Source organism: Bubalus bubalis, chromosome X (genome assembly GCF_019923935.1).
Source record: "Bubalus bubalis isolate 160015118507 breed Murrah chromosome X, NDDB_SH_1, whole genome shotgun sequence".
In the NCBI taxonomy this organism is placed as follows: Eukaryota; Metazoa; Chordata; class Mammalia; order Artiodactyla; family Bovidae; genus Bubalus; species Bubalus bubalis.
In genome coordinates, this window is record NC_059181.1 from 104,414,834 (window position 1) to 104,430,535 (window position 15,702).

The window sequence follows — 15,702 nt, forward strand, 5'->3', positions numbered from 1 at the left end:
AACACAAGTACACACAGATGCCAATGTGCATGCCTCTGACCTATGCTCTCTTTCCCACACACACACACATGCCCATGTGCATGCACCTGACCACACACTCTCTCTCACACACAGATGCACATGGGAACGCCCATTTGCAAGCACCTCCACAAACACACATGCACACACCTATGTGTATGCACCCCTGCACACGCACTCACACACACATAAACGGACATGGGCTAGCACCTGTGCACAGGCACTACTCCCTCTATCTCTCTCGGGCACACACACACACACACAGACATGCACGTCAGATGCCCATGTGCATGCACTTGCCCACACGCACATGGACACACATGCACACACACACACACGTGAGCTACGTGTGGGACACCAGAGGGACAGACCACGCCTGACCCAGAGGTGCCTGACTCCCTTCTGGAAGTCAATGACAATGACCTGCGCTCAGTAGGATGCTCACCTGTGAGTGTGGCCAAGTTGGCAGCAGTGCAGTCTTGGTGGTGCACAGGGACCAGGGCTCACTTAGGGTTTGCAGGCTTGGACCGGAAACAGGCACATGCCCTGATGAGTGGGGCAGGGTCTGTTTGAGCATGAGCACTGAGGAGCTGTTGCCATACTAAAGGATGGAGCGCCACCCAAAGGCTTCCTTGCTAAGCCGTTTACCAGGTTTCTGGGCCTGAGGCAGGGCTGACTGAGAGGACGCAGACCACCTGGATGTGTGTCTGTGCAGGCTCATTGGGGTGACACAGCACACGAACGCGTGAAGCTTCAGCAGTGAACGCCCATTGCCCGAGAGCCTGCAGCCACTGTGGAAGCCAATGGTCGGTGGGAACCAATCGTGAGGCAAGACCAGGGTGTGTGTGCGCAGGCGTTCTGCTGATGCTTGGTTGAAAGTCGCACTACAGGGCTGGGTTCTGGAGGGAGGGTTCAGTCTTTCCCAACGTGGAGGGAAGGGGAGAGGGGTTCAAGATGGAGTCCGAGGCACACGGTTGAGGAACCATGAGGACAGCAGATGAAGATGCAGGAGCTGTGGCCTTTGTAGTGGCACAGCACAAAGCGGCCAAGGTGTGCCAGGTGGTGCTGGTGGCCGCAATGGCCCTGGCGACCCAACTGGCCCTGGTGACGCCATCAGTCATGGAGTTCCTGGCGGCCCCAGCGACTTGGCTGATCCAAGAGGCCCCAGCACTGCAAGAGAGTCAGGTGGTGCAGCTGGTGCCATTCCACAGATCCCGGGGGCACCCCAAGCACCAGGGCCTGGTGGAGATGCTGCACCCGGAGTCAAAGTTCTGAGTAACCAAGCCCTCCAGTTGTATCCTATTCCAGGAGCCCTGGTGGGCTGGGCGACCACGAGGGTTGGGGTGTGGGCTAGGGGTGGTTTGGGGGGTTTCAGGCAGAGGGGCCTAAAGTGTAGGAGGAGGGTACTCTGGGGGGATGGAGGGTGTGGGTCAGGGGTGATCTGGCTGCCAGGGGAAGTTAGTGAGGAAAAGCAACCTGTAGGGAACCAGAGGGTCCAGCGGTGATATCCAGGGTGTCCTTAGGTTATAGGCTGGGAGGTCCGGACAGCCTAGGCGGCAGCCTTGTGAAAGAAGGTGGGTCTCTGTGAGCAGGGAGCCTGATGTACAGGCAAAATGAGTGTGGATGGTGCCTTAACCATATCTCCACCAGTAGCCTCACCGTGCCTTTCTCTTCCTGTCTCGATGTACTGCACTGCGACGGTCAATTTGGAAGATGCTCGATGTTAATGGCCACCTGTTGGTTCTGTCAGTTCTAAAGGGGGCTGGGGTGGGGGAGGGGTGGTGGGTGGTGACCAGTCTCAGCCCAGGAGGAGCCATAATGGAGGGTTAAGCCTAGAGGAGAAGTGTGGTGCCCTGGGCTTGTCAGTGTGCGGGGACAGAGGGAGGAAATGCTCCTCTTCCTCCTCGTCGGGAGCCTGAATTTCATTTTCCCTCCCTTTTAGCCAGTTGAGTGCTGAAGACCATGTCATGCTCCAGACGTCCATCACCCTCTGTCTGCAGAAGATTTCCCTGGTATGTGGACCTTGCAGCACTATGTACCTCCCCTTTTTACTAAGCCTCTGTGTGAAAGTCAGGGATAAATCTAGCCTATGTGCCCTAGCCTCATGTGTCCTTCCCCAGGGCATTGATTTCTGCAGTAGGTGGATTGGGCTTCATCTTGTGCATGTGCTGCTGCTTGGGGGCTCAGGTTCCACATAGTTTGTTTGGTGATTGTTAACTGCAGAAAATAAAACTGAGATACAGTGCTATCTCTGACTATTTTTAGCTTCTACACGTCTTAATACTGTATTTGTCTTCTGGTTGGAGGGGAGGTTCTGAGATCCAGATAGTCAAGGAGTACAACATAACTGAAGACAATTTAAGAAGCGGGAGAATAACATAGTAGTGTACTGCCATTCAGTATTAATTTTGGAATATTTTCTCATTTTATGAAGTGTAGTGAAGTGAAAGTCTCTCAGTTGTGTCCAACTCTTTGTGACCCCATGGACTATACAGTCTGTGGAATTCTCTAGGCCAGAATACTGGAGTGGGTAGCCTTTCCCTTCTCCAGGGGATCTTCCCAACCCAGGAATTGAACCAGAGTCTCCTGCATTGCAGGCAAATTCTTTACCAACTGAGCTATCAAGAAAGCCCCAGTTATATTTATATATTAAGATATAATACCAGAATATTGTTCTTCAGTCTCTTAAGTTGTGTCTAGTCATCTCTTTTGGACCCCATGAACTATAGCACATCAGGCTTTCTCTCCCCACTGTCTCCTGGAGTTTGCTCAAATTCATGTCTACTGAGTGAGTTATGCTATCAAACCATTTCAACCTCCATTGTCCTCTTGTCCTTTTGACTTCAATCTTTCCCAGAATCAGGGTCTTTTCCAGTGAGTCAGCTTTTCACATCTGCTGGCCAAAGTTTTGAAGCTTCAGCTTCAGCATCAGTCCTTCCAATGAATATTCAGAAATTATTTCCTTTAGAATTGACTGGTTTGATCTCCTTGCAGTCCAAGGCACTCTCAAGAGTATCCTTGTATCCTGAAACCTTGCTTAACTAATTAATTGTAATAGCCCTTTTGTAGATCCCGTTGAACTTCCTGCTTAGACAATCATTTTGACTGTAAATAAATATGCATTTATTTCTTCCTTTCCAATTGATGCATTTTAACTGAAATCTCCAACACTTTGGCCAGCTGGTAAAAAGAGCCAACTCATTGGCAAAGACCCCGATGCTGGGAAAGATTGAAGGCATGCAGAGAAGGGAACGATAGAGGATGAGATGGTTGGATGGCATCTCGACTCAATGGACATAAGTTTGAGCAAGTTATGGGAGATGGTAAAGGATGGGGAAGCCTAGCATGCTGCAGTCCATGGGGTCAAAAAAAGTTAGATGCTACTGAACAACAACAACACACTGATTTCTGTCATAATAGGTTGGATTTTCCTGCTTCTTTGCCTCCTGGTAATTTTAGATTGAATGCCAAGCATTATCAAATTTCCCTTGCATGCTTGACTTTTTTCTATTCCTAAACTTACTCTTGAGCTTTATTCTGGAATCCTGTTAAATTACTTGGAAAAAAACAGTTTGATCCTTTTGGGTCTTACTTTTGAAGATTGACTCTGTAGGACCAGAGCAGATCTTAGTGTAGGATGAACTTAATTAACTGAAATCTTCAATGTCCGAGAAGGCTATAGCTGGAAACAAGGACTCTTAAAACCTGTGGTGGATTCATGTTGATGTATGGCAAAACCAATACAATATTGTAGAGTAATTAACCTCCAATTAAAATAAATAAATTTATATTAAAAAAACTTTTATTTACCAAAATTATTTGTTAGTTTTTGGCTGTGCCGAATCTTGTTAACTGTGTGCAGGTTTTCTGCACTTGCAGCCAGCAGGGGCTACTCTAATTGCTGTGCTCAGGCTTCTCATTGTGGAGGCTTCCTTGTGGAGGAGCACAGACTCTGATTTTGGTGAGCTCAGTAGTGGTGGCACACGGGTTTAGTTGTCCTGGGCATGTGGGATCTTCCTGGCCCAGGGATTGAACCCATGTGCCCTGCATTGGCAGTCAGATTCTTAACCACTGGACCACCAGGGAAGCAAAAACAAGGACCCTTATACAGCTGGGCAGCTGTAGTTGTTCAGTTTCCCATTTGTGTCCGAATTTCTGCAACCCCATGGACTGCAGCACACCAGGCCTCCCAGTCCCTCACCGTCTCCTGGAGTTTCTTCAAGTTCATGTTCATTGCATCTAGGATGCTGTCCAGCCATCTCATCCTCTGACACCCTCTTCTCCTTCTACCCTTGATCTTTCCCTGCATCAGGGACTTTGCCAATGAGTCATCTGTTCGAATCAGATGACCAAAATACTGGAGCTTCACGTTCAGCATCCGTCCTTCCAGTGAATATTCAGGGTTGATCTCCCTTAAGATTGAATGGTTTGATCTTCTTACTGTCCAATGGACTTTCAGGAGTCTTCTCCAGCACCACAGTTCAAAGGCATCAATTCTCTAGTGCTATGACTTCTTTACAGTCTGGCTCTCACAACCATATGTGATCCTGTGAAGACCATAGCCTTCACTATATGAACCTTTGTCGGCAGAGTGATGTCTCTGCTTTTCAACACTGTTTAGGTTTGTCATCCCTGACCTGCCAAGAAGCAATCATCTTCTGATTTCATGTTTGCAGTCACAATCTACAGTGATTTTGGAGCCCAAGAAGAGGAAATCTGTCACTTCTTCCACCTTTTCCCTTTCTATTTGCCATGCAGTAATGGGGCCAGATGCCATGATCTTAGTTTTTTGAATGTTGAGTTTTAAGCCAGCTTTCTCATTTTCCTTCACACTCATCAAGAGGCTCTTTAGTTCCTCTTTGCTTTCTGCTCAGATATGCAGATGACACCACCCTTATGGCAAAAAGTGAAGAGGAACTAAAAGCCTCTTGATGAAAGTGAAAGTGGAGAGTGAAAAACTTGGCTTAAAGCTCAACATTCAGAAAATGAAGATCATGGCATCCGGTCCCATCACTTCATGGGAAATAGATGGGGAAACAGTGTCAGACTTTATTTTTCTGGGCTCCAAAATCACTACAGATGGTGACTGCAGCCATGAAATTAAAAGACGCTTACTCCTTGGAAGGAAAGTTATTACCAACCTAGATAGCATATTGAAAAGCAGAGACATTACTTTGCCAACAAAGGTTCGTCTAGTCAAGGCTATGGTTTTTCCTGTGGTCATGTATGGATGTGAGAGTTGGACTGTGAAGAAGGCTGAGCCCCGAAGGATTGATGCTTTTGAACTGTGGTGTTGGAGAAGACTCTTGAGAGTCCCTTGGACTGCAAGGAGATCCAACCAGTCCATTCTGAAGGAGATCAGCCCTGGGATTTCTTTGGAAGGAATGATGCTAAAGCTGAAACTCCAGTACTTTGGCCACCTCACGTGAAGAGTTGACTCATTGGAAAAGACTCTGATGCTGGGAGGGATTGGGGGCAAGAGGAGAAGAGGACGACAGAGGATGAGATGGCTGGATGGCATCACTGACTCCAAGGACGTGAGTCTCAGTGAACTCCGGGAGTTGGTGATGGACAGAGAGGCCTAGTGTACTGCGATACATGGGGTCGCAAAGAGTTGGACACAACTGAGCAACTGATCTGATCTGATCCGCGTATCTGAGGTAGTTGATGTTTCTCCTGCCTACCTTGATTCCGGCTTGTAAATCATCCAGCCTGGCATTTCTCACGATGTGCTCAGCATATAGATTAAACCAACAGGGTGACAGCAGATAGCCCTGTCATACTCCTTTCTCGATCTTGACCAATCAGTTGTTCCATACTAGGTTCTAACTGTTGGTTATTGACCTGCATACAGGATACTCAGGAGACAGGTATAATGGTCTGGTATTCCCATCTCTCTAAGGGCTTTCCACAGTTTGTCATGATCCACACAGTCAAAGGCTTTAGGGTAGTCAAGGAAACAGAAGTAGATGCTTTTCTGAAACTCCCTTGCTTTCTCCATAGTCCAGCGAATGTTGGCAATTTGATCTCTAGTTCCTCTTCCTTTTCTAAACTCAGCTTGGACATCTGGAAGCTCTTGGTTCGCATAATGCTGAAGCTTAGCATGCAAGATTTTAAGCATCACCTTACTAGTATGGGAGATGAGTGCGGTTGTCCAATGGTTAGCCCGTTCTTACTTCCCTTCTTGGGAACTGGGATGAGGATTGATCTTTTCCAGTCCTGTGGTCTTCCAGACTTGTTGACATAATGAATGCAAAACCTTGGTGGCATCCTCCTTTAGGGATTTGACTATTTCTGCTGGAATTACATTCCATCCACTAGCTTTATTAACAGCAATGTTTCTTGGACAACTGAACCAAGTCAATTTGCTGACTTCCTCCAGACCAGCAGAGACCTGGGCATGGCCGCCCTGGGGGAAACATGGGCTCCAAGGACTGACCCACTTGCCCAGGCTGCTGCCTCCCACTGTCAGGTTCATTCCCTGTCACACTCTGATATGTGTGACAGACCCATTTTCTTTCACCGATATATTGTCTCTCACATTTACTTTCTCATACTGAGTCAGAGTACCATCACACACTCTTTTTCTTTAATATTCCTGTATCACTCTATAATTCTTTTTCCGTCACACTTATTCTCTCTCACATCCTATCTCTCTTAGAATGTCTCTCTGACACTCGGACACACACTCCCTCTGTCTTGGTTTCTGCATCTTAGTCTCTTCCCATGACATTCTGTCCCTTTAAATTCCTGTCCCAATCACACATTCACTCTGTCACACTCACTCAAAAGCATTCACCTGTCAGAGTGGTAAACTCTCTGGAAACTCATTCTATCATACACTCTCTTTTCTTCATCGTTCTGTCACTGTCTGTGTCACACACATTATTCGTCATTGTTACTATCACTATCCTTTGTAGATCTCACCAATCAGACCTAACCTGAGTCCGGTGCCTGATGGAGCACTGCATTCATCATAGTTTTCAGAAAGGCAATAACAAAAATGCCCAAGACTTTGAGTTGCTGGTGTTGGAGAGACAGTGGGTGTGTGTGATTAGTTTGCAGGAGAGCTGCATCATGGGAGACAGGAGACTCACATGACAATGTGAAGTGAAGTAAAGTGGCTCAGGGGTATCCGACTCTTTGCGACCCCATGGACTATACAGTCCATGGAATTTTCCAGGCCAGAGTACTGGAGTGGGTAGCCTTTCCCTTCTCCAGGAGATCTTCCCAATCCAGAGATCAAACCCAGGTCTCCCGCACTGCAGGCAGATTCTTTACCAGCTGAGCCAAAGGAAGCCTGCACTATGGCAACACTGTCTGAAAACTGACGTGATGGATGAACACATGAAAGCACCTGAAATAACGCATAGACCATAGGAAGTGCTAGTGATCACTATGGTCAAAGAGCACAGGTATAATGTGGAGTGGGCAGAGACGTGATGCTGGTGGGTCAGGTGGCTTGGGCCCTTGCCCTCGACTCCCACCTTACTCCAGTGAGACCCTTCTGCAGTATACGTTGGAGAAATCAAAGTTGCCTTGTGGAACTAGCTTTAGGCCTTGAGACGAAAGTCGGCATTTGTGTCTCAGTGGCATCTCTGTGGACACTTGGCGAGGTCCATTCCACGCCATCTGAGCCAGCACTGGAGGGGCCCGTGTGCGCAGGCGCATAAGGGGGCACCTGAAAGGAACGTGGCATTGTGAGGGAGCTGAGTCCCCCCAGCGTCACGGGGTCTCCATAGCAGCCCGTGGGTGGATGGGGTGTGTGCGCAGGCGCAATTTTCACGTCCTTGCGCAGAAGGGGAGGGACTTTGTGAGGGGCCCGGTCTCTCCGCCCCTTATTTGCGGTCTGAGGGAGACGCGCGGCAGCCATGCAGGCGTCGGGTGGTGGCGCCGGTGGTGCAGAGGGCCGAGATGACCAGCAGAGCTCCAGAATACCTGCTTGCCAGAGTGGTTCAGGCAGTGCTGACGGTGAGGCTGTTCGCCGAGCCCCAGAAGGCCGGGGTGGGCCTGGCAGAGGAAGAGCGGTGTTGGAAGCTGCTGTAGTGCGTCCCCGGGGTGAGCGGGCACCAGGTGACGTAGGATCTGCTGGAGATGTAGCACCCTTGGCTGTAAGACCTAGACGTGGAGAGGTGGTGCTGTATCCTTTTCATGGAGCCTCCCTGGGCACGGTCAGTGGTATGGTGGTGGGAAACATGCCGGCAGCCTGAGGAAGGGATAGAAGGGAGCACGGGGGCTATCCGGGGCAGCGGGACTGGGCAGCCTGGAGGGAAAGGAGGTTGTCAAGGCCTGAGGAGCCTGGAGGGTGGGGAAGATGGACCCAAGGGTTACGGAGGCACCTGAGGGTAGTCTCAGGTTGTGGTCGGGAGCATGGGCATTCTGGGGTAAAAATGGGCCTCTGAGGTGTGAGGAAGCCCGAGATAGCAGCAAATTCTGTAATGGATGGTGCCTTAACCGTGTCTCTCTCAGCACACTCAGAGTGCCTTTCCAGTCACCCCTGGAGGCAGACATGGCTCGCAGATCTCTGCTCCCAGATGTCCAACGCCACCAAGGATTGATTCGGAAGGAATTTGCAGTGAATGGCAGTGACCTGCTTGTGTCAGTTCCAGACGAGTTTGCCTTGGGGAGTGGGGGGTGGCAGGTGCTGTGGTCTGAGCTCCCTCTTAAGCATGCTGTGATGGAGACACTGAGGGGCTTGGTATAAGGAGGGGGGCTGGTACCCTGGACCTACAGGAGCAATCTTCCCTTTGACCTGATTTTCTTTTCCCTGCTTTTAGTAGATGGACTGCTGACGACCTGGCTTTCATCCGACTGTCCGTGAACCAGTTCCTCGATCAGCTTTCCGTGGTGATTCGGAACATTCGGCGCCTTGGGCACCCACCTCGCCAAAGCCGAAGCTGAGGAAAGGGGCTGAGGCCTAACCTTGTGTCCCCTAGTCGGCAGGGCATAGGGAATTCAACCTAAGAGTCATTGCCACTTTGTTATTTGAGTGTAAGTTTTAGCCTGTACTGGCCTTTGGTCTCTTTCAGTTCACTTGCTTTGTTTCCCTGCTGCTTGAGAAGTGGGATGCTTCAGTGTTTATTACAGCAGAAAAGAAAACTAAGTCACTTTTTGTGCCCTAGTTTCCTTTCAGCTAATGCGCTTCTGGATTTTAAAAACACTTTTTATCTTTGTTCTCGTGTTAGAGGGAAGGTTCTGAAATTCAGATATTTGAATTCAGTTACAAGGGAATTGAAAACAATTTCGGACAATGAAAACCAAGCCCGATGTTCAGCACTAAATACTGTCAACATTTAAGAATATTTTCTGGTTGTACTTGCACATTAAACGTATAACAGCATGTGATGTAGAACTTATCAAGTTTAAATTTTTTCCTGAACTTTTTTCATTTAATATACTAGCTTTTCCACTTTCTTAAATCTCTTAAGAAATGTGTTATTGTCCAAGATGGCGGCGTCCGGGGCGCTGCCTCCTCGGCCGCCGCCGCCGCCGCCGCTGCGAGGGGCCTGCGGGCCGCCCACCCGCCAGCCGCGCCGGCGCCATGAAGAGGCAGAGCGAGTGAGACTCCAGCCCGAGCGGGCGCGGCTCGTCATCGTCAGCCAAACAGCCGCGGGAGCGCGAACGGGAGGCGGAGGCGGGCGGAGGGGGCGGGCGGCGCACAAGGCCTCGGGTGGCGCCAAGCACCCCGTTCCAACGCGGGCTCGCGACAAACCTCGCGGTAGCGGGGGCAGCTGCGGTGGGCATCGCGACGGCCGAGGCGCCGGGGACGCGAATCACCGTGCGAGCAGCGGCCGCTCATCGGGCTCGGGCGCCGGCGGCGGGGGACGCGGCGGCAAGGCCTCAGGGGACCCAGGCGCTTCGGGCGCGTCGTCCCGCGCATCTCCACTACCGCCACCTCCGCCGCCGCCCGGGGCTTAGCCCACGGGTCCCGGCTCCTCAGCGGCTGCACCCGAGTACAAGACGCTGCTCATTAGCAGCCTGAGCCCCGCTCTGCCTGCCGAGCACCTCGAAGATCGGCTCTTCCACCAGTTCAAGAGCTTCGGCGAGATCAGCCTGCGCCTGTAGCACACGCCTGAGCTGGGCCGCGTGGCCTACGTGAACTTCCGGCACCCGCAGGACTCACGTGAGGCCCGCCAGCACGCCCTGGCCCGCCAGCTACTGCTCTACGACCGTCCGCTCAAGGTGGAGCCCGTGTACCTGCGAGGCGGCGGCGGCGGCGGGAGCAGTAGGCCAAGCAGCAGCAGCAGCAGCGCCGCCGCCTCCACTCCGCCCCCGGGCCCGCCAGTGCCCGCCGACCCGCTCGGCTACCTCCCGCTGCACGGCGGCTACCAGTACAAGCAGCATTCGCTGTCCCCGGTTGCCGCCCCTCCGCTGCGGGAGCCCCGCGCCCGCCACGCTGCTGCAGCCTTTGTCCCGGGAGCGGGGCATGGACTACTACGGGCTGTACAACGACCACGGGCGACCCTACGGCTACCCGGCCGTGTGCGAGGAGGACCTGATGCCCGAGGACGACCAGCGGGCCACGCGCAACCTCTTCATTGGGAATTGGGACCACAGCATGTCGGAGGTGGAGCTGTGACAGGCTTTCGAGAAGTACGGCATCATTGAGGAGGTGGTCATCAAGAGACCCGCCCGTGGGCAGGGCGGTGCGTATGCCTTCCTCAAGTTCCAGAACCTAGACATGGCCCATCGGGCCAAGGTGGGCATGTCGGGTCAGGTGATAGGCCACAATCCCATTAAGACAGGGTACGGCAAGGCCAACCCCACTACGCGTCTCTGGGTGGGTGGCTTGGGACCTAACACCTCACTGGCGGCTCTGGCCCAGGAGTTGGACCGTTTTGGGAGCATTCAGACCATTGATCATGTCAAGGGAGATAGCTTTGCCTACATCCAGTACGAGAGCTTGGACGCAGCCCAGGCCGCCTGTGCTAAAATGAGGGGCTTTCCCTTGGGGGGTCCGGACCGCAGGCTGTGCGTGGATTTTGCCAAAGCAGAGGAGACTCGGTATCCCCAGCAGTACCAGCCCTCCCCCCTCCCTGTGCACTATGAGCTACTCCCCGACGGGTATACCCGGCACCGGAACCTGGATGCCGACCTGCGGGTGCGGGACAGGACCCCTCCACACCTCCGCGGAAACAGCCTCGAGGGCTACAGCCACTCAGTGCGCAGCCGGAGTGGTGAGCGCTGGGGAGGAGATGGGGACCGGGGCCTGCCCAAGGCCTGGGAGGACAGGCGGAAGCGCCGGAGCCTCTCCAGTGATCGCGGAAGGGCCACCCACTCCCCTTACGAGGAACGGAGCAGGACCAAGGGTGGTGGGCAGCCTGCGGACCGAGGCTCTGACCGCACCCTGGAGCGTAGCCGCAAGGAAAACCATTCCAGTGAAGGGACCAAGGAGTCCGGCAGCAACTCCCTCAACAGCAGCTGACACGGGGCGGAGGAGCAGAGCCACCACCACCACCACAAGGCTCCCGACTCTTCCCACGGGAAGAAGACCCGAGAGAGCGAGCGCAATCATCGGACTGAGGCCGAGCCCAAGCCTCTGAAAGAGCCAAAACACGAGACCAAAAAGCTCAAGAATCTTTCAGAGTATGCCCAGACGCTGCAGCTGGGTTGGAACGGACTTCTGGTGTTGAAAAACAGCTGCTTCCCGACATCTATGCACATCCTAGAGGGGGACCAGGGCGTGATCAGCAGTCTCCTCAAAGACCATACTTCTGGGAGTAAGCTGACCCAGCTGAAGATTGCCCAGCGCCTTCGCCTGGACCAACCCAAGCTCGATGAGGTCCCACGACGCATCAAGCAGGGGAGCCCCAATGGCTACGCAGTGCTCCTGGCCACCCAGGCGACCCCCAGTGGGCCTGGCTCTGAGGGGATGCCTACGGTGGAGCCTGGCCTACAGAGGCGGCTTCTCAGGAACCTGGTCTCCTACTTGAAACAGAAGCAGGCTGCAGGGGTGATCAGCCTGCCAGTGGGTGGATCCAAGGGCAGAGACAGCACAGGCATGCTCTATGCCTTCCCGCCCTGTGACTTCTCACAGCAGTACCTCCAGTCAGCGCTGAGGACATTGGGCAAGCTAGAGGAGGAACACATGGTGATAGTTATAGTAAGAGACACAGCCTAGCCCAAGCCTGGCTTTTCCAGCCTGTTTGTCACTAAAGCAATTATTTTAAAATCTGACCACTGCTGCCCTGCACCCCCAGCCCATCCTACACCCTTGATTTGAATTCTCTGCTGGGTTACTCCATTTCATTTGGTAGGGGACCAAAGTCCTATCTCCCCACCAAAAACTAAGTTCTTAGGTTTGGGTTGGTTTTTGTTTGTTTTTTGTTTTTTGTGTTTTTTTTTGTTTTTTGTTTTTTGTGGTTTTTTTTTACCATGATAAGGGACTCCTGTCATGTCGGCTTCTAGTGTATGAAATACTGACTGCTGTGTTCTGTATTTTTTTATTTTTTGACTAACTGTGTGGAAAATTGTCAGTAAAGCCTTTGTCAGAGGATGGATTTAAAAAAAAAAAGAAAAGAAATGTGTTATTGAATAGATATAAGATGCATTATAATGTAATTATTGGGACTTCCCAGGCAGCCCAGTGGATAAGACTTGCACTTCCAGTGTAGGAGCTGCAGGTTCAATCCCTGGCAGCAGAACTAAGATCCCACATGTCATGTGGCGTGGCCAAAAAATTAAGATTGGGTCTTTAAATTAAAAAAATAATAATAATAATGTAATTATGGAGCATTTGTTTCCACTTTTTACATTACTATGGTTAATGATTTAGTGGAATTTATAAATCTTTCCATTAATAGTTATTTCCTTAAAGTATTAATATATTCCAAGAATTAGAAATACTGACCTAAATGTTTACTTCTTTTGTTTAAATTAATTTATCTTTTAAATTGGAGGCTAATTACAATATCATAGTGGTTTTTGCCATACATTGACATGTCCAGGCTCCCCACTGGGGTCCTCTTGGCCACAGAGCAGGGCACAGACACAGGCAGTAGACCAGGTCTTTGCACACCCTAAAACTGACTGGGAGCCAGAATCAACAGAAACTGGGAGGGTAGGAAGGTGGGACAGGGATGCCCCACACACAGGAAATGGTCAGCCACTGCTGGTGCCTCTTCCCCTCCAGTGGGGGTAGGGGTGGGGGAAGGCTGCTGGCCTTGGATTTGGAGGGCTGAGAGGACTCTCCGGCCAGGGGGTGGGGCTCAGGGGCCGGATTGAAGTACAATCCCTGATGCAGTCACCTCCCGTGGCACCAGTGGTCTGGCAGATGCACCCCACACCCAGGCAGTGCTACCCCAGCCCCGTGGTCTCCCCCGGCTGTATCTTGCCTGTTGACTTGACCCCCCGTTGTAGACAGAAGTAGACCAGCAGGCTATCAGATACAAGGTCACCTCCCAGTTGAGGTCCCCTGGCACCTCCACCCCTCCAGACAGCCTCAAAACACTGTTCCTGGGGAGGGAAAGGCCATGAGAGTTGTGCCAGCAGAGAGCAAGAGACTGCGGGTGTCCAGGGCAACACGGCCCTTCTCTCTGCCCTTGAGTCTAGCTGGCTCATCCAGTGCTTCTGAGGAGCCCAGGGCACGCCCACAGCCTGGAGTCCCTGCAGTCTGTGTGCCTGGACCCCCAGGCAGCCCTGCCCCATGCCTTCCGCAGTGGGCCCAACAGTAGTCCCTGCTTCCCTCCCCAGGTGGGCAGGAACAGCCCACTCCACATCCCTGGTCTCGCACCCCCACGTGCATGCACCTGCACATGCCCACATGCACAGACAAGGACGCAGACTTGCGCTATGTGTGGAAGACCAATGGGATCCCCGGGGCCTGGCCCTGGTGCTTAACTCCCTTCCAGAAGCTGAAGTCAGCAGGAGGGTCACATGTGAACATGGCAGCAGAGGTCTAAGGGGAAGGGGCTCACTTGGTGTTTCCACGTTTGGCGGGAAACACTGACGTGCTCATAACCCCCTAAGAGGGACATCCTGGGACTGGCGTCAGGGCCTGAGTGCGCAGGCGTTCTCGGCGCCCATAGTGACGTCACCCGCCCAGGGGCATGGTTTCCTTTGGGTGCCTCGGACTCTCAGACGCTCCAGGTGGCCATGGTGGGCTGACCTGCAGCATGAGTGGTCATGGAGGCTGCAGACCCAGGTGCTGGCAGAGGTGGTGTGGCGGGAGATGCTGAAGACCAAGGAGGTCTGGATGGAGCTGGTGACCCAAATGGCCTTGAAGGGCATGAGGGCCTCGGAGGCGCGGGAGAGGCAGGTGCAGCCACGGCTGGAGCCCCAGAGCTGGTGCAGGCACCTCACGCTCCGGGACCTGGCGGAGATGCCATGCCAGGGCTGGGTGGCCACCCCGCTCCAGGACCAGGTGGACATGCGGTGCCAGGGCCTGGTGTCCACGGTGCCCTGGGGCCAGGAGGACACGTCAGGCTGTGGCCTCTTGGACATGCTGCATCAGGACTTGGTGGGTGTGTGCCGCCCATGGCCAGAGGACCAAGAAGCCAACTTCTCAATTTGTATCCTATTTGAAGAGAGGCCAGGGGCGGGGGCTGGAGCGGGGAGGAACGGCCCTCCTGTAGACAGTGGAATGGAGAGAAAGCAGTCAGCCTGGGGATAGGAAGGGCTGTGGGGAGGGAGACCAAGAAGATGGCTAGAGGGTCTGGCCTTGGGTGCATGGGTCAGGGGTGGCAGGGAGAGATGGAGGGGGCAGATGGCCTGAAGGACTGGAAGGGCTGGGAGCAGACTTGGGGTGGGGATGGAGACAAGTGAGAATGGCCAGAAGGAAACAGGCCTCCAAATGAAGAGTAGGCCTGAGGCACAGGCAAGGTTGGTGTGAGATGGTCCCTTAACCTCGCCGCCACCAGCTCCATCGTAGTGTTCTTCCCGTCACCCATGGAGGCAGAGATGGCCCGCCAGTCCCTGAGCCCACATGTCCAGCCCTACCGCAGGGCAGTAGGGAAGGAGCTCACAGTGAAGGGCAGCATCCTAGCAATGTTAGTTTGCAAAGGGGCCTGGGTGGGTGGCAGGTGTCTAGGGTCATTCTAATAGTGAACTGGAGACCACCAAAAGACGAAGTCTAAGGATGTAGACATGTGCAGTGTGCCTGACACCAGCTGAGGGGGCAGAATTAGGAGAACAGTTCCCACATTTAATTTTATTTTCTTTTTCCCTCCCTTTTAGCCCTCTGATTGTTGAAGATGGTGGCCAGCTCCGAATTTCCATCATGTTCTGTCTCAAGCAGCATTTCCTGTTGGTTGGGATCAACCAACCAATTACAGGGTACTTTGTGCCCCTAGTTATCCCTAAGCCTAGGCCAAGAAAGAGCACCTAATAATAACCTAAACAGTACATCCTTCCCCAGGGCATTGATTCCTACACTGGTTGCTGATTTATTATGAGGGCCTAATTGTTTGCTTATATTGGCCTTAGGCACTCTTGGCCCTGTTGTTTTCCACTGGCTGGAGGAGGAGGGTGTTTCAATATTTCTTGTAGCATAAAATAAAGCTGAACTATCATTCTGTGTCTGAATATATTTTCAAATACTGTGCCTCCACAGTTTCTTGCCTTTCTCCTTGGTTTCAAGGGAAGGTTCTGGGCTTCAGATAGTCTAGTAGTACAGTGTAATTGAAGACAATTTAGGAAATGGAAGAAAATTAAAATATATTATGGCTTCTCATTCAGCATTAACTG

The 15,702-nt window shown here is 52.4% G+C and overlaps 1 protein-coding gene, 1 long non-coding RNA gene and 1 pseudogene across 2 annotated transcripts in view; 2 read left to right on the forward strand and 1 right to left on the reverse strand.

The window, feature by feature from the left end:
* Positions 1–8,015: 8,015 nt before the first annotated feature.
* Positions 8,016–8,931, forward strand: LOC112582084. The gene is made up of 3 exons (XR_006548479.2): positions 8,016–8,158; positions 8,488–8,616; positions 8,796–8,931. It is a non-coding gene; the product is annotated as an uncharacterized LOC112582084 (long non-coding RNA).
* Positions 8,932–9,361: 430 nt separating this feature from the next.
* IKBKG (inhibitor of nuclear factor kappa B kinase regulatory subunit gamma) overlaps positions 9,362–15,702 on the reverse strand; it is a 52,290-nt gene continuing 45,949 nt past the window's right edge. The window contains exon 10 of the mRNA XM_044936650.2: positions 9,362–14,585. Coding sequence (XP_044792585.1) covers positions 14,467–14,585 — 119 coding nt within the window. The 3' untranslated portion in view covers positions 9,362–14,466. The remainder of the gene's footprint in view (positions 14,586–15,702) is intronic.
* Positions 9,560–12,139, forward strand: LOC112582083 (annotated as a pseudogene).